This window comes from Dacryopinax primogenitus, assembly GCF_000292625.1.
Source record: "Dacryopinax primogenitus strain DJM-731 SS1 chromosome Unknown DACRYscaffold_9, whole genome shotgun sequence".
NCBI lineage: Eukaryota > Fungi > Basidiomycota > Dacrymycetes > Dacrymycetales > Dacrymycetaceae > Dacryopinax > Dacryopinax primogenitus.
This window is the reverse complement of record NW_024467206.1, coordinates 746481-771433: the sequence shown is the minus strand read 5'-3', so window position 1 is coordinate 771433 and position 24953 is coordinate 746481. Positions and strand designations below refer to the sequence as shown.

General features: G+C 50.1%; 11 protein-coding genes across 11 annotated transcripts; 7 read left to right on the top strand and 4 right to left on the bottom strand.

The window, feature by feature from the left end:
- The first annotated feature begins 12 nt into the window (after positions 1-12).
- DACRYDRAFT_22333 (uncharacterized protein) lies at positions 13-3215 on the top strand. The gene is made up of 8 exons (XM_040772748.1): positions 13-159; positions 208-312; positions 367-432; positions 481-1313; positions 1365-1488; positions 1539-1815; positions 1868-1987; positions 2042-3215. Exons 1-8 carry the CDS (start codon positions 40-42, stop codon positions 3166-3168), a joined length of 2772 nt encoding a protein of 923 aa, XP_040628792.1. The 5' UTR covers positions 13-39; the 3' UTR covers positions 3169-3215.
- Positions 3216-3395: 180 nt separating this feature from the next.
- Positions 3396-4448, bottom strand: DACRYDRAFT_107624 (uncharacterized protein; the record flags this gene model as incomplete). The annotated part of the gene is made up of 4 exons (XM_040768509.1): positions 3396-3551; positions 3600-4130; positions 4183-4289; positions 4343-4448. 4 exons carry the CDS (start codon positions 4446-4448, stop codon positions 3396-3398), a joined length of 900 nt encoding a protein of 299 aa, XP_040628791.1.
- A 409-nt stretch (positions 4449-4857) lies between these two features.
- On the bottom strand, positions 4858-6452 carry DACRYDRAFT_22332 (eukaryotic ADP/ATP carrier). Its single transcript, XM_040772747.1, has 7 exons — positions 6275-6452; positions 6187-6215; positions 6065-6133; positions 5856-6006; positions 5503-5800; positions 5117-5454; positions 4858-5057 (listed from the first exon to the last, which is right to left on the bottom strand). Exons 1-7 carry the CDS (start codon positions 6375-6377, stop codon positions 5047-5049), a joined length of 999 nt encoding a protein of 332 aa, XP_040628790.1. The 5' UTR covers positions 6378-6452; the 3' UTR covers positions 4858-5046.
- Positions 6453-6617: 165 nt separating this feature from the next.
- DACRYDRAFT_66877 (MFS general substrate transporter) lies at positions 6618-9402 on the bottom strand (the record flags this gene model as incomplete). The annotated part of the gene is made up of 21 exons (XM_040775829.1): positions 9096-9402; positions 8968-9037; positions 8882-8914; positions 8805-8833; positions 8669-8749; positions 8541-8615; positions 8409-8487; positions 8273-8355; positions 8122-8224; positions 7986-8065; positions 7771-7921; positions 7629-7723; positions 7565-7574; positions 7470-7518; positions 7356-7418; positions 7244-7310; positions 7065-7192; positions 6979-7009; positions 6848-6933; positions 6725-6789; positions 6618-6667 (listed from the first exon to the last, which is right to left on the bottom strand). Coding segments are annotated over exons 7-21 (1089 nt in total), but the record flags the coding sequence as incomplete, so codon positions are not given.
- A 1060-nt stretch (positions 9403-10462) lies between these two features.
- Positions 10463-14029, top strand: DACRYDRAFT_79568 (amine oxidase catalytic domain-containing protein; the record flags this gene model as incomplete). The annotated part of the gene is made up of 19 exons (XM_040776400.1): positions 10463-10854; positions 10910-11009; positions 11074-11224; positions 11287-11458; positions 11485-11596; positions 11654-11780; positions 11824-12059; positions 12116-12131; positions 12182-12252; positions 12299-12431; positions 12483-12530; positions 12583-12628; positions 12683-12695; positions 12745-12868; positions 12929-12963; positions 13019-13291; positions 13346-13414; positions 13473-13669; positions 13719-14029. The coding sequence occupies 19 exons, from the start codon at positions 10463-10465 to the stop codon at positions 13990-13992; spliced, it is 2589 nt and encodes an 862-aa protein (XP_040628788.1). The 3' UTR covers positions 13993-14029.
- A 1709-nt stretch (positions 14030-15738) lies between these two features.
- On the top strand, positions 15739-17455 carry DACRYDRAFT_22329 (uncharacterized protein). Its single transcript, XM_040772746.1, has 8 exons — positions 15739-15857; positions 15905-16003; positions 16056-16197; positions 16257-16406; positions 16457-16728; positions 16786-16962; positions 17017-17135; positions 17181-17455. The coding sequence occupies exons 2-8, from the start codon at positions 15933-15935 to the stop codon at positions 17408-17410; spliced, it is 1161 nt and encodes a 386-aa protein (XP_040628787.1). The 5' UTR covers positions 15739-15857; positions 15905-15932; the 3' UTR covers positions 17411-17455.
- Positions 17456-17867: 412 nt separating this feature from the next.
- On the top strand, positions 17868-19036 carry DACRYDRAFT_22326 (thioredoxin-like protein). Its single transcript, XM_040772745.1, has 7 exons — positions 17868-17997; positions 18057-18080; positions 18130-18215; positions 18269-18467; positions 18521-18599; positions 18653-18747; positions 18807-19036. The coding sequence occupies exons 1-7, from the start codon at positions 17894-17896 to the stop codon at positions 18916-18918; spliced, it is 699 nt and encodes a 232-aa protein (XP_040628786.1). The 5' UTR covers positions 17868-17893; the 3' UTR covers positions 18919-19036.
- A 511-nt stretch (positions 19037-19547) lies between these two features.
- Positions 19548-21262, top strand: DACRYDRAFT_22325 (uncharacterized protein). Its single transcript, XM_040772744.1, has 3 exons — positions 19548-19751; positions 19813-20036; positions 20091-21262. The coding sequence occupies exons 1-3, from the start codon at positions 19718-19720 to the stop codon at positions 20898-20900; spliced, it is 1068 nt and encodes a 355-aa protein (XP_040628785.1). The 5' UTR covers positions 19548-19717; the 3' UTR covers positions 20901-21262.
- Positions 21263-21471: 209 nt separating this feature from the next.
- On the top strand, positions 21472-22136 carry DACRYDRAFT_52390 (ribosomal protein L13; the record flags this gene model as incomplete). Its single annotated transcript, XM_040775103.1, has 3 exons — positions 21472-21630; positions 21679-21945; positions 21999-22136. 3 exons carry the CDS (start codon positions 21472-21474, stop codon positions 22134-22136), a joined length of 564 nt encoding a protein of 187 aa, XP_040628784.1.
- Positions 22137-22437: 301 nt separating this feature from the next.
- Positions 22438-23010, bottom strand: DACRYDRAFT_66862 (uncharacterized protein; the record flags this gene model as incomplete). The annotated part of the gene is made up of 2 exons (XM_040775828.1): positions 22438-22638; positions 22691-23010. 2 exons carry the CDS (start codon positions 23008-23010, stop codon positions 22560-22562), a joined length of 399 nt encoding a protein of 132 aa, XP_040628783.1. The 3' UTR covers positions 22438-22559.
- Positions 23011-23133: 123 nt separating this feature from the next.
- DACRYDRAFT_52312 (uncharacterized protein) lies at positions 23134-23572 on the top strand (the record flags this gene model as incomplete). Its single annotated transcript, XM_040775099.1, has 2 exons — positions 23134-23383; positions 23439-23572. 2 exons carry the CDS (start codon positions 23134-23136, stop codon positions 23570-23572), a joined length of 384 nt encoding a protein of 127 aa, XP_040628782.1.
- Between the last annotated feature and the right edge of the window lie 1381 nt (positions 23573-24953).

The window sequence follows — 24953 nt, the reverse complement described above, 5'->3', positions numbered from 1 at the left end:
TCGACCTCCCCGCTCGTTACCACAGACGATTCATCCCCTATGGCGTCCTCAACATCCACTGGTCCTCGACCTGACAAACCTATCAAGAAGTCCAATCCACTCATAGATTTAATAGACACCGAAAAGCAGTATGTTGACTTGTTAGCAAGCATCATCAGGGTTCGTCAGCTTGCTAAAGACTTGAATCGTTCTGACAAAGCAATTCAGCGAGTAGCTGCGGCCTGGTCCAAAGAAAATTTCCCTCCGAGGCAATTAGACACTATGTTTCGGTGTGTTGAAGCTATCTACAAGGCAAACCGGTCTCTGTTGGCTGTACGCACATCGCCCCTTTGGTACCTCGAGCATTTCTCATGCTGTTTTCAATAGCGCTTAAAGGACATTGGTCCCAATCCATCGTCCCCAAAAGCGTTGGGCGATCTCTTGATGCGTTGGGTACGCTGCTGCATTTTTGTTCTGCGAACTGTGCCTCACACATTGCAGATCGATGACCTGGAGGATCCTTATGAACGATACTGCTCGTCGTATCTCGCGGGCTTTGATCATTGGCCTTTGGTGCAGCAGAATAACAAGCTACCACGTATGCTTGCTGAAGTATCTGCTGCCACACCACCTGGGCAATCTTCTGGCAGTCCGGTTGATGGGGAGCCTGACGTGTGGAGTTTGGATAGCCTCTTCCTTCTTCCCAGAGGTCGACTAAAGTATTACAAGCGGTTATACTCTCGTCTCTTGAAGAGCACACAACCAGGTCGTTCAGATCATCGGCTATTAGTAGTTGCTGTGGAGAAGCTAGATGGTCTCCTGGAGACCGTGGCTGCCAGATTACGCGTCCTGGTCGAAGAGCCAGAGGATTCGTCCCATCCACCGCTTTCGGTATCGACAGACGAACAAGTTGCTTCCGAAATACCGCTGCTTTTAGAGAGCCAAGGACTGCAACATCAACTCCCCACCACAGCAGCATTCGTCGGACAGGCTGACGATAACCTCGACGAGGGGTCGGCATTCATCCTGACAGCGAATCATCATCACCTGGAGCAGACTTCCGTGCCCAAGCTGGACGCAGTGCAGGGTGATGTTCTGGTTGGACAGTCTGCAGATCTCGTACAACTTGATCCAGCAACCGAACGCCTCCAATCCAGCTTGACTGGTGGGAGAAATGAATTGGGTATCGCGGGAGCTCTTATCGAAGAAAGGACAACTCAAGACACTGTGCCATTGTCCCGATCTTCTTCGCCCGTCAGAACAACGACGGATGCTGATATAGTCCAACGTGGAAGTAGCTCCAGCGGTACAATTACCGGAAGTCAGTCAGACGAGTAAGCCTGCCATTCATTCCCCCGCACGCAGTAATTTATTTCCTTCATCAGTCGCTCCTCACGCAGTACCGGGTCCACGTCACTAGGCCCCCTTGGCGGTTTACCATCACCCGCTGAGCTTGAACGTGGACTTTCGGTTGACCAAGTATTAGACATCTTCAGCATGAAGCCGAAGGTAAGAATACCTCACCTCCCGTGAACCGTGCATCAGTTGATCATCTTCAGGCATGCTCCCTTCAATTGAATCCTCCTGATCTGCCTTTCGTTAGATCTACTAGGACATCACTGGACGTCATCATATGTTGCACACCTATTGCCACCGGTGTGGAAGCAAAGACCGAGCGGGGTCACATTTATCTACTATCAGACCTTCTGCTCCTCTGTGAGAGGCCTCCGGATGGAGACAGTCTCGGCGGGCGTTCCATGAGACTGCTATATCCGCCTCTTGCAGGTAGATTCATACGATTGCTCAAGCAGCATGAAGGTGAAAGTGAGAGCAATGGTGAATAATGAGTTCGTTCATGGCCATAATATTCAGCTAAAACTATCTCTAGGAAATACAGTCAATGCGCAACTGTTGCGGAAGATAAACATCACTTTTCGCACCGATTCTCAGCCAACCAGAGACAAGCTGCTGCGGGACTTGGAGGATTGTATTGACCTCGCTTCGAATTGTGCGTCAGAGTAATACAGTATGCAACACGTAACTTCTGACGAAAACACTTCAGTGCCAGCCAACCGGAGTTCAAAAACTCAGTCTTCTACCAGTCACCCACCCCCATCGGCTATTGTTGGATCGACATCTCTCACTAGATCAACGTCGGAGCCCCTGGGACAAGTAGAATTTGGTGTCAGGGGACGAAGTCCTGATCCTCCGCGACCGTTTATGCCAATAATGGGACCTGCAACTGCACACAATTCCCTGCCACCTGTCCCCGTCCCGATAATCTCCCAACGAACCCCGCATTCGATGGCCTATGCTCCGAATCAACAAAACAACAGGCAATTCCCTCCTCGCGATGCATCGCTCACCACCCCGGTCTGGCCTATGCAGATGCCCTTGAATGGCCAGTCAATTGTGACCTCTCATCCATCAATGGTACGCGTTGGTCCACAGAGTTTCCCACCTCAACACCACCCTCAGTATGGCAACGTTTCGTCGAACGCGGAGGGCGTCTTTGCACGCCGCGACGACGCAGGCCGTCTCCTGATACCTCACCCTGGGGAACCATCGATGCAGTCATTCAACGGCCGCCCGGAGAAGCCGCTGCCACCCTATGGTTATGGCACGGGACCCACTCATGTTCCATTGCCTCCTGATATGGCTCGGCCCTACATCGATCCAGCAGCCTTCCCATCTCCAACAGCATCGGTAGTCATACCACCGTCCTCTCGATCTACAGTTCTATCCTCAAGATCGCCTTCGCTCGCGAGCTCTCACCCGAGTGTACGGCAGGCGGTTGATGACATCAGCCCTCCGTCTTCTCCCGGTGAAGAGACAAAGCAACTGACAGCTGTGATATCTGCCCAGATGAAGTGCAAGGTTTTCCTGAAACAGGCACATGCACAATGGAAGTCCCTTGGGGGTGGGAAGCTCAAGCTGTATCAGCAACAACCCACCAACGTCAAGCAACTAGTTGTTGAAGCAGATACCAAAGAGAAAACACTTCTCATTTCCACAATCATTCTCACAGACGCTGTTGAACGCGTGGGCAAGACAGGAGTAGCCATTGAGCTCAGTGACAAGGGGGCTAGTACTGGTATAGTCTACATGATCCAGCTGCGGAATGAGGCCTCTGCCACTGGTTTATTCAACAGTCTGTTGGCTGGTTCCGACCGGACTACCTCTGGATGACACTAGAAACACGGGTTGCATTTTGTCCTTCACACAACACAAATTCACCGCACACTTTATATATTACGTTTCTGATACCCCGCGGATTCTGCTCAGTGTACTTATATATACCTAATGTTTCATGAATGTGGAAAGCTTATCGACACATCATGCACCAGGATAAGGAACAAAGGTCTCGTTTTAAATTCGATCAACCTATTCAAGCATTGATATGTTAGTGAACAAGATTAATGGCCGTCTGACGGTGAAATTATGGTGACATAATCCACTTTTTCCGTGTCCCCCACCTGTTCTTCCACCCCTTCTAGGAGGTCATTGTCCACAAGGAACTGAATCGCTTGAGAAACCCTTGACACAGTCGCACGGATTTCGGTTGACAGGAGCTACCCATCGAATGAGATGAATAAGGGGTCATGGTCACACCAACTCACTGCGTGCATAAAGTTATCTGTCGAGGATTTGCTTGGATGGCTCCCACAAGCCTTCCGACGGGTGATACGAATGGGTCGCAATATCATTCGAGAAACTTCCCCGGTTTGTATGCTTTCAGAATGAGCCAGTGCTTCAAGGGTTGCTTTCTTTGAGGAGACGGCATCCGTAATGGGGTCCAAATCACTGAGACTCTCCCCAGATCCCGAGGAGATACTAGAAGAGGGGGTTAAGGGACGGACAGATGGAGACGCTCCGTTTTTAGGTCCAGTGTTTGCCACACCCGGCCTAGAAATGGGCTGATGATAGTGTGCGATTGTTGATGAGTGGGGCTCTGCGAACCTCTCCGAATGGCGGATATCAGGCCGATTGCCACCATGACCTCGTCGTCGGCTTCGAGTGGAAATGTGTTGATGTGCGTTCAACGAAGGCTTGCGCTGCGATATAGCGGTGCCAGCTGTCTCGGGAAAGCGGTGCCCGGTTGTTTGATCGGGGATCTCGCCCCTTTTTTGTGCAGCCTTCTTTGCAGCACTCTAGACCAACAACTAAGCATTTGCAAATATGTAATGAAAGGAATTATTGAACCTTTTCTTCGATGCGCTTGGCACTAGGCCATCGCGCCTTGCGTTCCATAATCCAAGCCTCAATTGCTTCTGGTGTATCAAGAAGTATACCAGTGCCGGCAATGGGAACTGGTCTGCCACCAGTCAAATGATGCACACCTTGGAAGATATCAACTGCCTACGGTTCATCTTCTCCTTTTCGCTTCTTTGAATGATTTGACGGCAGGTTCTGCAGAGGACGAGAAGGTCGGACCTGCGGAGTGGGGTTTTGCGGGGGCCGAGGAACATGCTGCGGTTGATGTATGGGCTGATGTCTGTCGATGGGAGTAGGGATATAAGTAGACGATATGCTATATCCCTCAGAGTTGGTCCATGCATGTGTCCCTGGTTGGCCTTGCAAGTGAGTTGGGGAGGGATTCGGCCGGGACAAAGATGACAACGCCAACGCAGCTATTGCCGCTGGTGTTATAGGATGATTTGGAGGAAAATGTTGCTGTTGAGAGTCCGAACCTTGGCTGGTATGGATATTGCTTGGCTGTTGCCAATGGGCTGTATGGTAAGAAGGTCGCATGGGCTCGAAATCCGTCTCGGTCACCTGGGTTGACGTACCATCGAGGATAAATAAAGGTTTGCCTCCGTGAGCGCACACCCTTAGTTTTCTGAAGCAGTCTCACACACACTTCCGCTCGGCGTCCTGCTACACAATGCTGTTTGGGAAAGACGTATGTAATTTTTGGGGGACGTATATCCAGGAGTAAAAGGAAAATACGACAGATGATAATGGCAGGGAGGAGACAGTACGGTAGAAAGGAGTAGAAGATATGATCTAGGACGTTGTAGTCGACTCGTTCGTTGTTCAAGCCAGGCGTTAACTGGATATATCCGTTCAACCAGAGCCTGCGTGATCGATTTGTCAGTCTTTGGTACTTGACATATGCGAGCCTCAAAGAACATACCGCCGGAGTAGACCTTGCCGAACATCAGCATCTGTAACTGATCGTACAGTGCGAGCACGCCGGCCCCAGCAACGCCACGGAGGATGTTGGCACCAGCACCCTTGAACAGCGACTTGACGCCCTCTTTCTGGACAATCTCCGCACCGGCAGACCACATAGACTTGTAGTGATGACCGGTACCGGATGTCATCATCATGCGACGACGGATCGTATCAAGCGGGTAGGAGGCAAGACCGGCACCAACCGTCACACCCCAACCCAACAAGAACGAAGCCAGGAAGTTACCCTCCAGCGCACCAACGAGAACAGTCGGTTTGAGAGAGTCATACACACCGAAGCTGTAAACGGTGTCAGTAGCCAAGCCAGTAACACAAGGATGAGCTCACTAGAGACCACGGTATACGATGATGCCGACAACCGAAGGAACGAAGCCACGGTAGAGCCCCATAATGCCGTCAGCAGCAACCGTCTTGCGGTAAACATCAAGGAGACCGTTGAACTGTCTCTCGCCGCCTTTCTTAGCAGACTTGGCATCGTTTGCGAGACGGGTACGGGCGTAGTCAAGTGAATAGACGAAGAGGAGGGAAGTAGCACCGGCAGCACCACCAGAAGCGACGTTGCCAGCGAACCACTTCCAATAGCCTTCAGACTTCTTAAAACCAAAGAGAGACTTGAAGTAGTCCTCTACACGGTAAGAACTTAATAAACAATTGATCTGTAAAAGCTTCACAGGACATACTGAAAGCGAAGTTCAAAGCCTGCGTGGGGAAGTAACGGATGACGTTGGCAGTGTTACCGCGCCAGAAAGAAACCAGTCCCTCATCGCTGTAAGTCCTCATCGTGCAGTCCACGATTCCTTTATAGGGTGACGACAGGCGGCCCTGCTTGATCTACGAAGGACGATATGAATTTTGGAAAAAAAAAATCATATGCACAGAACATCCATACCATTTCATCCTGGTTCTGCACAAGCAGCTTGACACGCTCGATTGGAGCAGCAGCAGTCTTCGCGACAGCCTAACGAAAATTTTAGTTGAGCACAATAACTCTCCAATGTAGCGGGAACGCACGGCAGAAACACCACCCATCAAAAAATCGACTTGAAAAGACCGATGGGTTAGAGGCAATGCTTGACAATAGCAGTCATAAATGACCTACTTGCAAAGTCGCGGGGACTTTTGACCTTCCTCGCAACCTTGGTCTCAGAAGCCTTGGCCTCAACCTTGTCCTTCACCTCCTGGACCTTATCTGACGCCGACATTTTTAGAAAGGAAACGAAGAGGGAGACTGAGTGGTGGGAGGGAACAGAGGAGATGAAGGGTCAACTCCTGCGTTGAGTGGTAGTGAGGAAGAAACTTGTGTTCACACGTAAAATTCAGTGGGGGGCCTGATGCGCATCGGACGAAGCCGGGGGGCCGGACCGTGCCGGAGGCAAAGTCACGTGTCCGTATCACCACGAAGATCCTTTTATTGGATACCAAATCCAATCTAGAGAAAATGTCTGAAGGACGCGTGTTTTGTGCCCTTTGCAGTCAATGCACTTGAAATATCCTTCGACGATACCGTAGTCAGTCTCATTGTCCTCTCTAATGTTACTCCGAACGGCACCTTCGTGCTCCTGGTGATTCCTTCCAGCTGATCCCTTCGGTTGTTGTCGCGCATCATCCATAATCCTAATATTCTCTGCATTAGCCTTAACATGCTAAGGAAATGGAGTAAATCCAAACCTACGGGTTGACAGCACCAGCGTAATACCGACTCCCTCTAACAGGGCTGATGCCAGAATTGCTGTTGTGTACCTGGGTGCTTCCCAGGAGCTGAACTGTGTGAACCAGAGTGAAACTAATATCCAGCATGCTCACAGGAATATATTTGCAGCAACAATACCACCGGCTGATGTATTATTAGTGTACGAGCGCTCAAAATGATCAAAATGAATATCATGTACAGTTTGTCGCCAAAGTCAGTAACCCAGTTCGAAAAGCTCGGCCGTCATGGGATGCGTCGTTACAATTATGCCATGTGTGAAATAGGACAGAGGGTGTAAAAGCGCCCGCAGATATTAGGAAGCATGCCCTGTTTAGAGTGTGAGATCCATGCAGTTGTGCGGAAGTCCAAGTTTCTCACCCATAATTGACGGCTAGGTTTGTGGAAGATCCAACGAGCAAGATGACGAGGCCCAGAAAAGTCACGCCTAGCGACATTAGAGAAGTTCTAGTGGTCTCCTTGAGAGTCATACTCATGGCAGCCAGGAGATGTAGCGAACGCTCCCTGAAATAATCAGAAGATTTGGCCGTTATGTCTACGGAGGGATTGTGCAGTCCAGGGAGGAATAACAACTGGCATTACCCACATACGCAGAATGCTCCAAGTACATTTGGCCCGACGGTAAGAAGATTTGTCTGGAATTTTCAGCGAGATTGTGCGAGAGAGCACACGATAGCTAACCTGTGCAGGACTATCATCCTTCAGCGATTAGGTACTTACATTAATGATATGAAGAATTACTCACTCGAACCCCATTCGGGCCATCACAAGGGGTAAGAAAGTACCTGCGACGGCGCCACTTGTGCCATAGCATAGTCCAACCAGGAAGAATATATATAACTGAGTCAATCAACGAGATGAACAGACTGTATCGCAAACAATCGTACCATAGGTTCTTGGAGAGGTGCAAAGAATGTCGCGAGGCTATGTTCTTCTTCGATCATCGTGCTCGAATCACGAAGGATACGTCGTCGAGCCAACATACGACTTTCATCAGACCAGAATGAACAGGCATTGATGCCTCTTGGGAGAACTCCCCTGCAGAAAAACGCATTGTCAGACATCGGCTCAGTCTTATTTGGACAGGCGTTGACATTCTTACCTCGAGATAAGGGCAAGCACAATTGTGAGAACACCTTCGACAAGGAAGAGAACGCGCCATCCCTGCCAGTTGTTGTCGACCTGATGAAACAGAGACGGTCAGAGTTTTCGCTTGCCAGAGAGCTGGCATCGTGCACCTGACAGATACCATAACTCAAAAGACCAGAAAACGCACCCGCAACCGCAAGCATGCTGTAAAAGGCACAGATGCGCTGTGCTAGTTCTGACCGAGTGTAGAAGCTGGCAAGTGATGAGATGCAGGCCAGGTACGTTCGTTCAAAATCCTACCTAGTCAAATAGAATATCAGGGTAGGGGCCATTCCAGCCTCGGCTACCCCCAGAAAGAAACGTACAACCATCATTTCTGTGAACTTCGAAGGAATCATTGATCATAAGCATGAGAGCTCCCATGCGGTACGCGTACGTTTGTTACAACCGCATTGAGCAAACACATGGTGCCCCAGCATCACATGTATGCTGGCATTGCCAAATGAGCTCCAATCCTGTCCTGATCAAATCAGTATAATCCAACTTTAAAGAATGCAGATCTATTGACCGTCTTGACATCATCACCCCGGGGACAGTGAGACAAGCAAACGGGACATTGAGAGCCGTGACAATGAGTGAGAACCTGTGAAGGACTTCATCGCTCATACGTTTACCCTACAGACAAATGAATCTCACTGGTGTCCATGTAAATGGAGATCTCTGCTCAGGCCGGCGGATTCTGCGTTACCGAGATTGCCTCTGTCAAGCGCGCTACACCTTGCGGGTACCTCAGCATAGGCCCGCTGCTGGCGCTCCATAACCCAGTGCTTACAGATACATCAAAGCCAAGACGGGAAGAAGCTAGAGAGGGTCATATAGATGTCTGAAATACAAATGAGATATCCGTACGCGCATATCTAGAGAATTGACCAGTCTGCGTTCCTGTAACCCGTCTTTCAGCATGACCGCTCCGACAAGTTGAAAGGAGCACCGACGGCCGCCAGGTCAACACCTTCCACCAAAACTAGTGGTCCGTAATCTAAGTTTACTGAGCCTGTGCCTAAACTACAGCGCAAAGCGGGATTGATGAGTTTCGCCAATGGTGGGCCACTGAAACTCGAACAAGAGCGGTGAAGTCTCATCACCCTGGACTAGCTCCTCTTGAACCAGGGTATCCATCGAAGTCAATTGAGGGGGTTGCCGCACGAGATACCAGCTGCGACATGCATAAGCCTAAGAGCGCCAGTCCTGTAACTAGGTGTGTGTGAGCAAACTGTGTTATTGCTGGCATAAGCAGTGTGTGCTTTTCTGGGAGTGCAACGGATCAGTAGCATGGCAATTTGCATCCATAATTCCCTAAAACGGAAAGTGTTTTATTTCATGCCTGCATGGTACCGGTGCTTTGGGTACTAGTTGGGATTTCATCTAGCAGGTTAGGGGTGGTTGAGGTTAGGGTGGGGTAGGAGGGTTAGGGTGGTATTATCATATTTTTCACTGTATTACATTATGTCATAACTATAGGCTTGGGTGTAAGCTCGTCTCGTGTATACTCTTGGCGCGGTGTCTTTCTTGGGACAAGCTTGGATCTGCTTCGCCTAACGCGTGTGACTTTCACGTTTACCATTTAAAATTGCTACAACACTTCTTGCTTTCCCTGCAGTTGCCCTCAATCATTGATGTTGATTTCGGTTGCTTAAGTCTAGTGCGCCGACGACCGGCGCGGTGGCCACCAGAACAACAACGGATAATTATTCAATGAATTAGAGGACCAGGGGGCTGTGCTATCCTTGCTCAACTATGATATTATACTTCCGTGCTCTGACTCTGACGTAAGCTGGCCCCTGAGCCGTTATGTCGTAGTTTTCTCCCTCTTTCTTTTGTTGTTAGCAGTGTTGTCTTTCTGTTGTCCAGAGGTGCGCGGAGCTCATGGCTGGCATTTGAGCGAGTGAGCGGAGCCGCATCCGTAAAAACTGCAAATGCTATTGTAGCGCAGCACCCATCGTCCGCCACTTTGTAGCCCTATAGAGCCTGCCATAGACGTCTCAAAGCACCCATAGCTTCCGTAGCACTCATAGGGACCCCGTGCTATCATTGCACCTGTGCGCTTTTTACTGATGGCATACATCACTGGACAACTGCCTAGACCAGCCTGAGGCTTGACAAGATATCATGGTGGAGGAGCCCGAACTGGGGTATATTCATCGTTGGATATACGCTCGCTCATTATTAGTGAGTAGCCATTCTGGGGAGTCGCGCAACCCGAAACCGATTTGGCCAGAAGAGTATAAAAGACAATCGGCTTTGCAGCGCGTCAACCAAGTTGCCCGCGGATGGTTACTTATCAACCTCCGTTTGCACAAGCTCAAGGAAGCTCTCGATAACGCATGAATGCGACGGCCTTGTTATCACAGATCCAAATCATGTGCGTATTATGATGATAATGAAATCACTCTTTTAGCCGTACTTAAATATGTAGGTCAGCATATATAGATGGCTCCTCCATGGCCCTTTCCCCCATTATTGACCATGTCTACTCCTAGCTATCAACCTTTGAAACTGGGCGAAGATGGGGCCTCTCCCGGAAGAACCATTTTTCATCGACCGCGCTTGGCGATCCTTACTATCACGGCTTGCACCTTGTTCGCCTGCATGTTTTATCTATGGCGTCCAGCAGGGATTGCCCAGGGCGGCAGCTTGTATGATGCTCTTAGGGAAGGGCATGCATTCCCCGGCATGTGCTTGGATGTCTCCCCTCCCAGTGTTTCTGCCAGAGCTAACCCATGGAAAAACTTGGCGGTCGACGAAGTCGTACAATTAAGGATATGGCTTTTCAGAGATGAGCTCGGTTTCAACCTCACTCGCTCTGACATCGCACAGCTCTCGTATGCGCTGGCCTATCCTTGTCGCTAGTCGACTGAGCTGAGAATTTGCGAACAGGGATAACTCTATTTTTCTCATTGAGAACTTTCGTCCCCCGAAGTCAGATGTCCTTGCTTATCTCAATGAAGGGGCACCACCACCGGAACGCTACGCCCGTGTGAGTTTTCTAACTTACTCGGAGTTCGGCAAAAAGCTCATCAAAAGTATATTCACCTGTATAGGTGACCATGCACCACGGAGCTCATGCTGAGCCAGTGATACGGGATTATTTGGTTGGCCCCTTGCCTCTCTCCAGTGTCACTACAATCCGTCAATTGACGGAAATGTATCATGAGCCGAATGTCCCTTATAATGCCCGTGGATTTGCACAAAGTACGACTCGTTATTATTACCATTTGTATTTCCTGTGCTGACCCTCATTCGTATTGCTCCAGTGGGAGAAATGGTGTCCGCAGTAAAACGCTTCATGACTCCATTAGAGAATATCACCGAAGAGCTGTTTGGAGGGACCGCTCGTGGACTCCCGAACGACACGCTCATCGCCAGTGGCTCGGCGCCTTTTTCTTTTGATGGTTCATTCCGAAGGCACCTCTTCCGATTAATTTTGTTATTGTTGTCTCATGTTGCGTTAGGGCATGGCTTACCTGGCGTCGTAATGCCCCTGGTCCGTGGCTCCATCCCCTTGGTTTCTTTCAGTATGTATCCATGGATGGTACCGATTCTTCTAAGTGGAAGTTATTGAAAGTAATGCGGGAGCTTTACACCCAGAATGTGGACGTGGACTTAAGGAACGTTGAACAGGTCGTCTACAACCACCAGATCTTCAACTCCAATGAAGAGTTCGTCGCCGCATTTCATAATGGCACGCTGAAGAGATTACCCTCCCCAGACAAAAACACTCCCAGCTGGTCAAGTCGGCAACGCAGAGGTACGCCCGGAAACAGCTTCAGACACATCTCATTGTCTACAAGGGCCTGCTCCTGATCTTGACGATCGTGCTGGACCACGATCGGTTTCCTTCAATGGCCTGCGCTACAGAGTGGATAGAGAAAATCAGTACATAACATGGATGGGGTGGTCTATGTATCTTGGATTTGATCGAGACATGGCACGTTTCTCCCGCTTTCGCACCATCACACACTCTCACCGTCCTCAGGGCCTATCGCTCTGGAATATTGGTTTCCGTGGCGAACGGATCATTTATGAGGTGGGTGAGAGCATGCCGCCTCTAGCAGGTGTGATTGATAGTATCTTGCTCCACAGCTTGCTCCCCAAGAAGGTATATTTGCATCTCATTTGACTCAGACATTGTCTCATATGCTTGATCAGCGATGGCCCAATACGCTGGAAATGATCCCTTACAGGCGACAACTGCATGGCTGGACAGATATTTTGGCATGGTACAACGTTCAGGATGATCTGTCGGGTTTGGCTCATTCGTCTAAGGGCGCGTCTGTTCGAGATATGCTGCCTGGCTACGACTGCCCGGCCGAGGCACAGTATTTGCCGGCTACGGTTCACACTGCACTAGGTTCATACTCTCGAGAACGTGCAATTTGCGTTTTCGAGCTCGACACAGGCAAGATCTTCTTCATTTCCTGCGTTCTGCTGTCTGATTTGGTTCGTATAGGACGGCCAATGACCCGTCATCATGGATATTTAGAGGAACACGGCGTAGGTGAAAGGCAACATTCATTGCATCCCCGGTGTTGATGAACGAATGTAGGTAGTGAAAGGCTACGCTTTCACTGTTAGATCTATTTCGACCGTGGGCAAGTAAGTGTATTTCTGTTGCGACGTAATGACTGCTCAAGTCATCCCTGATCATAGTTATGATTACTTGGTCCGTCAAAGTTTCTTTCCACCGACATCATTTTGACCAGGGGCGTAAGTTTGATTATACTTTCTTTGTTGACGGCACTATCGAAGTCCGCCTGTCCGCATCGGGCTATTTGCAAGGAGGGTATTGGGAGCCCAAGCAAACGGGTTACGGCACACGGATTCAAGACCAGACAAGTAAGTGTATTCTGCCAAGAGCCGCTCGGTTGTTCGTTCTACTAACGACCGCCTTTGTAGTGGGCAGTCTTCACGACCATGTCATTAATTATAAGGTGCACAGGTCGCATTGGTGCACGGAACGCCGTGCTTAACTTTTGTTCTGGCTAGGTGGATCTTGACATTGCCGGAACTGAAAATTCGCTTTTGGAGACAACCACATCCGTGGAAGAAGTCAGCCATCCATGGTACGATGATGACTGGGGAAAAACCGTGCTGCAGCAACATATTGTTCACCGATATATTGCCACTGAGGACGAAGCTCTACTGAAATATCCCAAGAACTTCCAAGGCGGCTATTCAGTCATGAATCGTAATGCTACCAATTCATGGGGAAATGCCCGTGGCTACGCTGTTCACGCCGGGTTCAATCCTATTCACAACGTAACGACGTTCACGCTACTCTTGCGTTGATAACATACTGATTTTCTTTGTCAGACGGTTGTAGGGTCGAAAAGGTTACTGAACAACGCTAACTGGGCGCAATACAATCTTGCCGTCAGTCTGGTGAGCAACATGTCCATTGTTAGATGTTACGGATTGAGATGTAATACGTTGGTTGTAGCGCAAGGAGATAGAACCAACCTCCTCATCTATGTGGAATATGAACTTGCCAGGAAGGCCCACGGTCGATTTCCATCGTTTCTTCGACTCGGAGAGTTTGGATCAAACGGATCTGGTTGCGTGGATCTCGGTGGGCACGCATCATTTACCCCAAACAGAAGATGTTCCCAATACGAGGACTATCACCGCGACTTCCAGGTGTGTTCTTCACACGTGACCCTATGATACCATCCTCATGCCCTAAAAGCTTCTTTTTGACACCACTGAACTACTTTGATTACGACATCTCAATTGACTCAACAAACGCGATTCTTGTAAACATTCCCACCGAAGCAGGCGGAGAATATACTTTTGAGGACTATGGTGTAAAGCCTGACTACTGTTTGCCGCCGCCAGTTGCGCCCGTTACATATTCAAGTGGGATTGAATATGGCTTAGATGGGAAGAAGGTCGGACCTCGCAATCCAGAAGAGCTCAGGAAGCACTCGGAGCTGTATCATCGTATGAAGATGGAAATATGAAATTTACTCGTGGTGAAAGCTCAGGAGTATCGTTGTACTCCATATTGAACTTTTCTTTCTTTCCTTGACAATACAACGGGATTCCCCGATTTAACTGAAACATTCAATTGGTTCTTGAGCTGGTGTAAACCATACATGGCTGGCGATTCTGGTCACGTGTGGAACGAAAAGGGACCAGTAACTTTCATAAGCACATACATACAGGATGCGATTCATCTTATTCCACCCCTATCTCAACCATGGACATTCCTTCGTTTGCAAGTTTCCCTGATATCGAAGCCGACTCGCCGATAAATGCGTCTAGTCGGCGTGCTGAAAAAAGGCGACAAAAAGCGGGGGAGCGGATCGCACGTCCATGCAAAATATCAACATCTCCACGATCGGAAGAGTTCACCGCCGCCACCCTTCATGCTGACTACACGAAGAATAAAACATTCTACGTTGATCGTACAGGAGACCGGTTGAATATGACTTTTGGTGGAATACATTCTCGCACGATTCCCAAATATCGTCGAGTTTCGGGGGTGCTCGGCTCGCCTCCGTCACACCCTGATGATGACTTCCGTCTCGTAAGTAAACAAGGGCGGCCAACTCACTTGACAGTTGACCAGAAGTCCAGGATGATCGATATGTGTTCCAAAAAAACCTCGCAAAGTTTCCAAGACATGTCAAACCCTCCGAACAGTCCATGTCACTGGCCACTCTCGACTTCATTCCGATTCGTTCAATTCGTCATCATGGTGCCCAAAGTGCTCAGGACTTGGATGTCGAAGAGATGTCAAGCAGTTCCTCGAGGAGTGACCCTCTGGACATAGAGACAATATCTTCACACATTGGTGACATCGAATCACGTCTCAATGTCAACCAACTGGATGTTACTTCATGGTGTGCTCTTATCACCAAGTCTGCTGCCGCATCTCCCAGTGTCAAAGCTGCTGCGCAAGTTAAACTTGCTATCTTAGAGCGTGCCCTCCATTACTTGCCAAATTGTTCCATTTTACTGGCTCAGCGGGCTCGTCTATCATGTGTTCTTCTCCCAATGGAAGAAGGCAATCGCTCATGGGAATCTGCCCTGACCCTGGGTCAGGGAGAGGGCACCATAGACCTGTGGAAGGAATGGCTCTGCTGGGTATTCAAGGTGAAGGGTATAGACAATGGAATCCAATGTACTACAAGAGCACTGGCTGCATTTCACGACGATCTTGGACCCTCCTCGGTCTCCCTTTTCAGTCTTAGCTGTGCGATACTATTCAAAGCCGGTGAGCCTGAACCTGATGATGCGGACTCACGTCGAAGGAACTGAATAACTGACCAGGCTATACTGAGAGGGCAATTTCAGCATATCAAGCCCTGTTGGAGGGATATCGTCGGTCTGAGGAATCCGGACTGGTCAACAAGGATTGGAGCGCCGTACGCCAACAACTCGAAGTGTGGTGGGACCAGGAGACGCCTAAAATGGGCCAATCTAATTATTTGATTAACACTGAGCCACAGAATCAGCCTCCAAATGGCTATGACAATAATTTTGCTCCTGTGATCGAGACTAACCAAGATCCTATTTTAATTTGGGCACATATGGAGCAATGCGCATCGCACGACATGCTACTTCCCCCTGCCGACACTGCAGAAGGTTCGGACCCCTATAGAGTGACCCTCTGGCAAGATATATCTCCTCTTCTACCCAATAAAGCTCTTTCAGCACACGATTCTTTTCTGGCGGCTTGCGACCTTCTGGGCCTTCTGGGAATGAAGGCATCGGACCACTTGGGTCTTGAGGTGGGTACACCTGCAACCCAAAACACCTGGCTGGGGACTTGGAAAATAGAAGAGGAAGGGCACTCCTCGAAGAAATGCGAATTCATTAGGCAAGCCTCTTCAATGCTGATAGAACAGAGGCTCTCATCCATGATAGGAATCTGTTCTTACAGTTGCGGAACTTGATGAAAGACTCTGCGCAAGAGTGCTGGAACGAGCTTGACCTTGCGTATGAATATGCGGTCAGTCCGAAAGGGTGAGTTTGATCTCAAATTACAGGTTCTCACAGAAGGAATAACGGCTCTCAGTGCTCTGAATCACGCGAAGCATCTGCTGTCTCTGTATCCTTCCTCAATGCACTTGTGGGACCTATATGCAGACCTTGAACAAGCGCTTGGAAAACTGGACGCCGCTCGAAGGGTCTATCAAATACTGTTTAAGAACCCAACAGTATGTGTAGCATGAACAGCAGGTGACGTTTTCAAATCAAGCTGTGTTTCATACTACAGGCCTCTCCAGCGCAGACTCAACGACTTTGGTATAAGTGGGCAACATTAGAATGGAAGGAGGGCGCTATGGACTCCGCGATCACAATCTTATGCCAGAGTGTTTTAGGAGGGGATGGACAGACACTCGTGCGAATGTTGAAGGCGAAGCAGGTATGCCGTCGAAGCTCATGCTCACACTGCCAGCGCCTCACACCCACCAGATGCTCTCGTCAATGTATGCTACGCATCCCACGGTCTGGGTCATGCAGACCAGAGCACTGCTAACATACTTGACCTCCTCTGATCTGACGGAGACCCTCGACGTGTTGAGCCTCCAACCGCATGCAACAGAAGAACTTCATGCTGCGAGAAGCAGGTTTCTGCTGGATTTGGCCAGGAATCGTGGCGCTGCTCCGATTCCTCCTGCCGCTCTGCGGGGTCTTCTAGAGCAAAGCGCGAAAATTTATCCAGACAACCCCTCAATTCTTTCGGCGTAAGCCCCAGCCGTTTGATCCGTTGTAAGTGACTGATTTTCTTATGTTGGCTTCAGGTTCGCAGCGAATGAAAGTCGTGAGACTATACGGGGTCGTGTTCATCGCCTGTTTGAAACGCTTTTGAACGAAACGTGCTGTCACCAGTCTTTAGAATTTTGGTCGACGGCGGTAATGTCGGCTACGTCTGTGCATGAGAAGCGAGAATGGCTCGATCGAGGGGTTCGCGACGAAATGTGGGTTGCAAGTGTCTCATAGGTTTCACTCGATGCTGAGTTTGTTACTGCTAGGGCATGCAGAAGCTTATTCCTTTGGCAGCAGTACGTGCAGCTGGAGCTGGAAAACGGACGAGTTCGAGAGGCCAAATCTCTTCTCTACCGTGGAGTCTCCGAATGCCCGTGGTCTAAAGGTTGGTGCCTTGTGCCGAATCCTGAAATGCTGAAGTAATTAGTAGACCTCTATCTTATTGCATTCCACGACCTCATGAGACCCAACTTTGAAACACAGGAGTTGATTCGATGGATCGATGTCATGGTGGAGCGGGGCCTCAGGCTACGGGTAGAGTGGGCCGGTATTGCCGAAGACCATAGTGTGGACCAGGGAGCGATTCAGGCATGGGAAGACGACACATTCGACGACGCAGAGTGGGCCTCGAACGAACGACAGCGTTTACTGCCGTATTAAGATGCCGAGGATTGGCTGGAATTGATGCACAGTGGGAGGTTTACGACGATGTGAGAAGTAAGGGATGCCGGTGGATTGGCTTCTCTTCTTATCAATGGGGGGGCCACGAAGCTGGACCCCTCCCTGTACGCCTGGGCTCGAGTATCAATAAATGTTCCGGACATCTTCGTCTTTTTTATTATGAAAAGAAGACAACAAGGAGGTGGACACATCTCAAGAGACAAATTCGCGCAGAGCTATTATATCTCTTTGTCGATCAGATTTCCAAATGAGGAAGAGGGACGCAAAAGACTTGGGCGAGACCCAAGTTTTGGTGCCGCAGGGTGTCTTCTAAGCTGAATTGTTTAAGGATCCGAAGACGGAGGCAGACCCGCGTTTCACATCACATTACCATTTCCATAATTCTCGCTCCGGTAACCCCGCAACGGCACATCCTTCTTCTACACCTCGTCCCCTCTGACGCTTTACGTCCTCGTCGCAGCAATGTCTAAAGCCTTTGTCCAAAAGCCCGCCCCCCATTTTAGCGGAACAGTAGTCGAGGATGGCTTGTTCAAAGACATAAGCTTGAATGACTTTATAGGAAAATGGTGTGTTTATGTCGGAGCCGCTACAGTATTCCAGAACTCATTTTAACCGCTATGGTTAGGCTGGTTTTCTTTTTTTATCCATTGCAAGCATTGTGCCCAGATATGATTTGCATGTTTCTCACAGGAACCTAGAGACTTTACATTTGTATGCCCGACGGAGATCCTTGCTTTCAACCGTGCATTACCTCAATTCGAGGGTATTGATTGTGCTGTTATTGGTGCGTCCCCTCCTAAGCAGAGTATCATTATGTTTCCATTTATGAAACCTTAGCTGCATCTACGGATTCTATCTATTCCCACCTTGCATGGGCCAATACACCACGAGCTGAGGGCGGCCTTGGGCCCAATCTTCGGCTTCCCCTGCTTGCCGACAAGAATATGCAGATCGCACGAGATTATGGTGTGCTAATAGAAGAGGAGGGTGTCGCTCTGCGTGGTCTGTTCATAATAGACCCCAAAGGCATATTACGGTAAGTATTTCAGACCCACAGATCAAAGATCGCCTGAGTTAACTCGTCAATAGCCAAGTGACCATTAACGACACGGCAGTCGGTCGGTCCGTGGAGGAGACTCTACGACTTGTCAAGGCCTTTCAGTATACTGTGCGTGTATATGAATCACACCTCTAGGCTGACGCGCTCATCGCGTATTCTAGGATAAGCATGGCGAGGTCTGTCCGGCTGATTGGAAGGAGGGAGAGGACACCTTGGTTGCCGATGTGAAAGAGAGCCGGACGTATTTCGCAAAACAGTGAGTCTGGTAGTGATTTTCAATGTGTATGGGGAACTCAAATTGCCTCCTCTCGCCAGAGGCGACATGGAGAATGTAACGACAGGCGTGAATGGTGATGTCGCTGTTAAAAAGCGACCAGCTTCGAAAACGGAGGAGAACGGCCCAAATAAGAAAGCGAAGCAGTCTTGATTGTGGTACTGAAATGACACGTTCGCTAGTCTTTTTTCCCCACAGGCCTCTCATCATCGATACTAGTGATATTTGACATTTGCGAGAATGGTATAATGGGATATTTCGTTCAAGAGGGAACAATCATTTTGGAGTTGTTTTTTTGCGGCTTGTTGGGATCACCTTGCCCTGTCATATGCTGTCCCGATGGCTCCCCGTGGACGGTGATTTTAATGTTACAGTTTGTTATTCGCGTTCAAATCGTATTCGATCTTTCTGAGCGGCATTCGCTGGGACTAAGATGCCAAGAATGCGTTGTGCAATGGTGGCGACGTCTGAAACGCGTTCTGCACTACGCGCGTTCCAACGTCGTTGTACTTCTTCTCAAGCCATTGATGGCGCCTTGGTTCTGCCAATTAAGAACCCCGCAGGTTTGGTGGAGATCAGTTTGATGAATTACTTGTTCTTGACTGGTCCACGTCACACAATCAAATAAGCCAGGTGGCTGTGCGAATGGCCCGTGCACACAAGGGAGGGTTGCTCTGGGGTGCGGGCAGAGAAGGGATAGGAGAACGGAAACAAATCTGAAATAGGCGGACCTTCACACATTTCGTGTGAGCCAACCTCTTGTAACCCGCCTCCATCGTCCCCCTTTCCCTATCCCGCACCTCTCGTCTCTCTTCTCCGCCTTTCTCCTTGTCCTCCTCCTCCCGCATCACCCCGTCCTCCCCATCCTTATCCCTTTGCTCACTCGCCCCTCCTCTTCTCCCCTCCCCCATCCTTCTTCCGTTAACCCAACCCCCGCCACCCAGTTTCAGTCATGCCGTCCAGCCCTCCCAATTCCCCCCCTCCCAGTGCGCATATATTCAGGTTTCATTGTTACACCACATACTCATCGGAAACTTGCTCATCTAGATCCCGCATCGCCTCGTGGTCAGTCGTCCGCCAACCCGGCTGAGATCCTCACCCTCCGCGCACTCGTCAGCACCAAGGATGCCGGTATCATCATTGGCAAAGCTGGTAGGAACGTCGCAGATCTGCGCGAGTCCACGGGTGTGAAGGCCGGTGTTAGCAAGGTCGTTCCTGGCGTTCACGAACGCGTTTTGAGTGTCACTGGTCCTGTCGAAGCTGTTGCAAAGGTACGTTAGAAGTCCCGATGCACACAAGATCGCTGACTCATCACGCTGGCATAGGCGTACACTCTCATCGCGTCTCAGCTCCTCTCTCCACCTGCTCCTCCCTCTCCTCCCCAGACCCCTCCTCCCTCTCCTCCCAACCAGGCTAGCACTCTTACCCTCCGCCTGCTCATTTCCCACAATTTGATGGGCACTCTCATTGGCCGTTCGGGTCTCAAAATCAAGTCTATTCAAGACGCCTCCGGCGTGCGCATGGTTGCTGCGAAAGAAATGTTGCCGCAATCTACCGAACGCGTTGTTGAGGTCATCGGAGATGCTGAGTCTATCGGTCGAGCCGTTGAGGAGGTTGGCCGCTGCCTTGTCGAGGATTGGGAACGCGGTGTTGGCACTGTCCTGTATCACCCTGGCGCCGCTGTTGATCCTTCTCTCGCTATGCAGCATGGCGCTAGTCATGTCTCCCCCCGTCGTACCAATGGACAAGCTCCAGCCTTCGGTACCAGTGGTCGTCGTCAGTCTATCGGCCAGCAGACTTCTTTACCTGCGGCGGCTGCGTCTGTTCTCGCGCCAGCCTCCCCTACTTCGAATGCGGGAAATCAGCCTATCCGAACCCAAAACATCTCCATCCCTTCTGACATGGTCGGCTGCATCATTGGACGTGGTGGAGCCAAGATAACGGAGATTCGTCGTCTGAGTGGTAGCAAGATCAGCATTGCAAAGCAACCTCACGATGAAACTGGCGAACGTATGTTCACGATCACTGGAACCGGTGAGAGTAACGAAAAGGCGCTCTTCCTTCTCTACAATCAGTTGGAAGGAGAGAAGGAGCGTCGCGTTGGCCGCGAAGCGATGATTGCCGCTGCCGAGTAGATACACATTCCCACGGTCCATGTGCATTGGTGCCCAGCGCTTTATTGCTGCTTCGGGCCCAAGTACCTGTTGATTCCCGAAACTCTATTTCCCCCCTCAACACTCCTGCCTTCGTCCACCGTGCTTTCCGCCTGCGTACGCCGCGCCTGCCTTCTTTCCTTGTCTACTTCTCTCGCTATCACGTATTGCCTCTTCTCCGTTATTCCTACATCCGACTGGGTCCAGGTTTGAAGGCCCATCCTGTCTGTCCACGGCACGGTGCTATCATTACTTCTTAGTATTGCACGTTGAGATGTCGCAGAACGTCTCAGATTGATAAATGACATGTACAGTGCCATCACGGTCTCTGAATCGATGCTAAGCAAATAACTTACGTGATCTGATAGAAACGGTGATTGTGGGGGAAGGGAATGAAAGTGGCTGTGCTGGTGCTGCCCTAAAGTGCCAAAGTCAAAACTGTACAGTACTCGGAAGCAAAGTGCACTCGGTGCCTGTGTGGTGCTTTGAGGTGTAGAGCGGCGACCCTACCACAATTGCCTCGACACTTTCGCGACGACCGCTGCTGTCGACAATGTCCCAAATTTTTTCGGCACCCATTGTCATCGATGGCAAGGGACATCTTCTAGGCCGCATAGCTTCCATCATTGCGAAGCAAATACTCTCTGGCCAGAAAATCGTAGTCCTCCGCTGCGAGGAGATCAATATCTCCGGCAGTTTCTTCCGCAATAAGGTACGTGCACTATCAAACGATTTGATTTGCAAGTTCATGTCGTCGCAGCTCCGCTACCATAATTTCCTCCACAAGCGCCACATCGTAAACCCCAAGAAGTCCGGTCCTTTCCATGAACGTGCTCCTTCTCGCATCCTCTATCGTGCCGTCCGTGGCATGACCCCCCACAAGACCGCTCGTGGCGCTGCTGCGCTCAAACGTTTGCAACTCTACGAGGGTGTCCCACCCCCCTATGACAAGAAAAAGAAGATGGTTGTACCTGAAGCCCTCCGCGTACTGCGGCTGAAGCCTGGCCGGAAGTACTGCACTATCAAGGTATGTCCTTATACGATGCACAATACTTCTTGTTTATCGTGATGCCTCTGCAGCGTCTTTCGCACGAGGTTGGATGGGGGTACAAGGACGTGGTGGACAAGTTGGAGGAGAAGAGGAAGGTCAAGGCACAGGCCTTCTTTGAGCGCAAGGTAGGCCTTGCCGTACTCTCAAGATGTGTTATTTTAACATAAATTTACAGACGGCTGCGCTAAAACTGCGTCAGAAGGCCGAGGCAGGTGCATCGGATGAAAAGCTGGTAGCCCTCGGTTACTGAGTGCTTTTACTATCGGAGCGCTAGTTGATTAGGGATATATGCCTGTGGCTTATGCTGTGTATGCGTATGGTCTGCGTGCTTTCATAAGAGACATTGGGCATTTGCACGACATGTCAATATTCTGACCGTTGGCCGTAACATTACAGCCGTCTTGAGACGTGTGGTGAACGTCAGGTTTCCCACCAACTGTTCATATTAGACGGGAAGGAAATGTGAAGCAGATGTATTCATTAGCCACATTCGACGACAGGAGGGAGTTACTTGTCATTTCTCAAGAACTCTTGCTCTGAACTACACGTCCTTCGCCTGGAACGGCAGGGATTAATAGGCAGTGCAAACGTCAGCTAAAATCGCTAACTGGGTTGTGTTCAAAATACTGCCATTGTCCAGGGGGTGCCCTTTCTTCCAAAGGCTCCCACCTATATGTCACTGTGAGCTGGAGTGTCAGACTGATGGCCAGATGATACGAACGCTTTCCATTCAATCATCTTCGTGACGAGGCTCAGCTCATCCTCCGCAACCTGAATTACTTGCTCAATGAGGCCCTCATCTAAATCTTTCTCGGCTTTAAAAGCATCTCCGTTGGAAGCTTTGACGATGTCTAACTTGCGTTGTGTGAGGGCTTCCGTCCCTTGTCTGTATACGGAGGATGGTGGAATGGTTTCGAGCAGCTTGAGTGTCTTTTCGTATGTGGACGCCAGAGCGGGTATAGGATCGGGATGGGGATGAAGACCAGCAATGTTGGTTGTTTGCCGTATGGCTTGCCGTAGCGGGCGAGTGATTCGGAACATGGCTGATGAGCGGTTCAAACTGGACGAAAAGGAAGGTGAAGAAGGAGAAGGGTGGGGCGCCTGCGGGTGCAACAAACACGCGCCACTTCGATTCTCATCCACCATTGGCACATTCATCCTGCAATGGCCGCTCTCGTAACATCAGTTCTTCTCCCACAAAAACCATCGCCATGGTCAATCGTTGGACTATTCAAGATTTCAACCTTTCAGAAGCGCGTAACACCCCTGGGATTTTCTACGGTCCTCGGTGCTGGACTGCTCCAAAACCTCCTCGACCTCTTTCCGCCTTTCCTCCTCGCTGTTCCTAAGAAGAAAGTTTCTCATTCACGGAAGGCGATGCGCTCTGCAAATAAAGGACTAAAGGACAAACACAGTAGGCTCAAATCTGTTATATAACTCTCGCACCAGTCACCCACATTGCCGGCCAGACATTGTCAACTGCCCTGCCTGTGGATCCGCCAAGCTTGCACATCACATCTGCCAACGATGCTTGGGCGAATTGAATAGAGCATGGAAGACGCAACAAAAAGCAGGGCAGGGGATATTTGCAGGGGCCCACTAGGGGGTGGGAGCGAGATCTGAGCGGGGGGAACGGACGGGTGGGTGATTAGTGAGCTATCTTCAGCCTCCAATGTTGCAACTGCCAGACAATTTCTCAGTTTTGTTGCCCATCGATGCACTCTGGGCACGTGTTGCCTTCTGCCAAGGAAACATAGATTCCAAACTACACGTATAATTCCATATTACGGCAATGTAATGGATACCACATGGGGTGCCGTCACTCACACCGGCAGGAGCAGAATGAACGATGCTCCAGCTCGCTCTGGTAATTCGATGTCGATCCGCGAGCTAAAGCAGACAGACGAGAGTAGCAGAAGACGGGGGACGCGATACCGATATCGACATCGTTCAGCTCATGCTGGCCGGCAGCCGGGTGGGTACGCCATGCGGAGAGGGGCTCAGAGCAAAGTAGTCACAAGACGTATTCCCCTCTCCCTGCTTTTCACCTCGAATGTCCGCAGCGCACGATCACGGTACCAGTGGAATGCATTTTCCCACAAACCCCTTCTTCCCTTGACCGATCTCACGTCTCGGCGCTGTCCCTGCCTTCCTTGGACAGGGGAAGGGGACAGTAGTGTGCTGGTACTTTTCCGGCTTAGTTGTGGGCCGCGTGTTAGGGTGAGTTGCATGCCCCCCTCGACTTTAGCTCTCCCGTGTACTGTGAAGTGGACAGGAGTCGCGTATAAGACCTTCGTAAAGCCCTCAACTTGTTGTGAGGTGGAGTATGACGGTAGGACAGTGGAGAAAAGAAAGAGAGCAATTCTACCCCCCTTCCCAAACGCAATATCGGATATATCCAGGTCCGACGTTTCCCCTAGCCCATTGCGAATTCAGCGCCACATGAAGGAAGGGATTGAATTCGGTTGTTATGTGGCTGCGCGATGCTTCGTGAGGGGCCGACCACGCTGTTGGGCGTCTATTCTTGTCGTCGTCGACATTTTTCAAAAATGGGTCGATGTATTCTATTGCTTTTATCGAGTATCTGTCCAACGAAATCTATCTATGCTGCTACAATTCTCGTTCTCGTTCGTATGTCTGTCACATGGATCCCATCGAACGTGTGCTTTCCAGACTCTTCACCAGTGTCACTGCTGCTGCCGAAACCTGGTGAACTTTGATCTGAATCCCGCCTAGCGCTATGAATCTATCGGTGCCTCCTCGGCCACCTGTGCGTAACGGTGTGCGTGTATGCGATATATCATGCACAAGTTATGCCAAGACGTGATCGGCGCTCGCTATGCTGTCTGAGACGATGCAACTAGGCATTCCGAATTCGCCTGTATCTATCTGTGGTCACTTTTTTGTCGAAGGCGACTATTTACTGTCTGGGGTGATTCAACTCGATGCATTCCAAATCGCGTGCATATATATGGCCGTGTTTG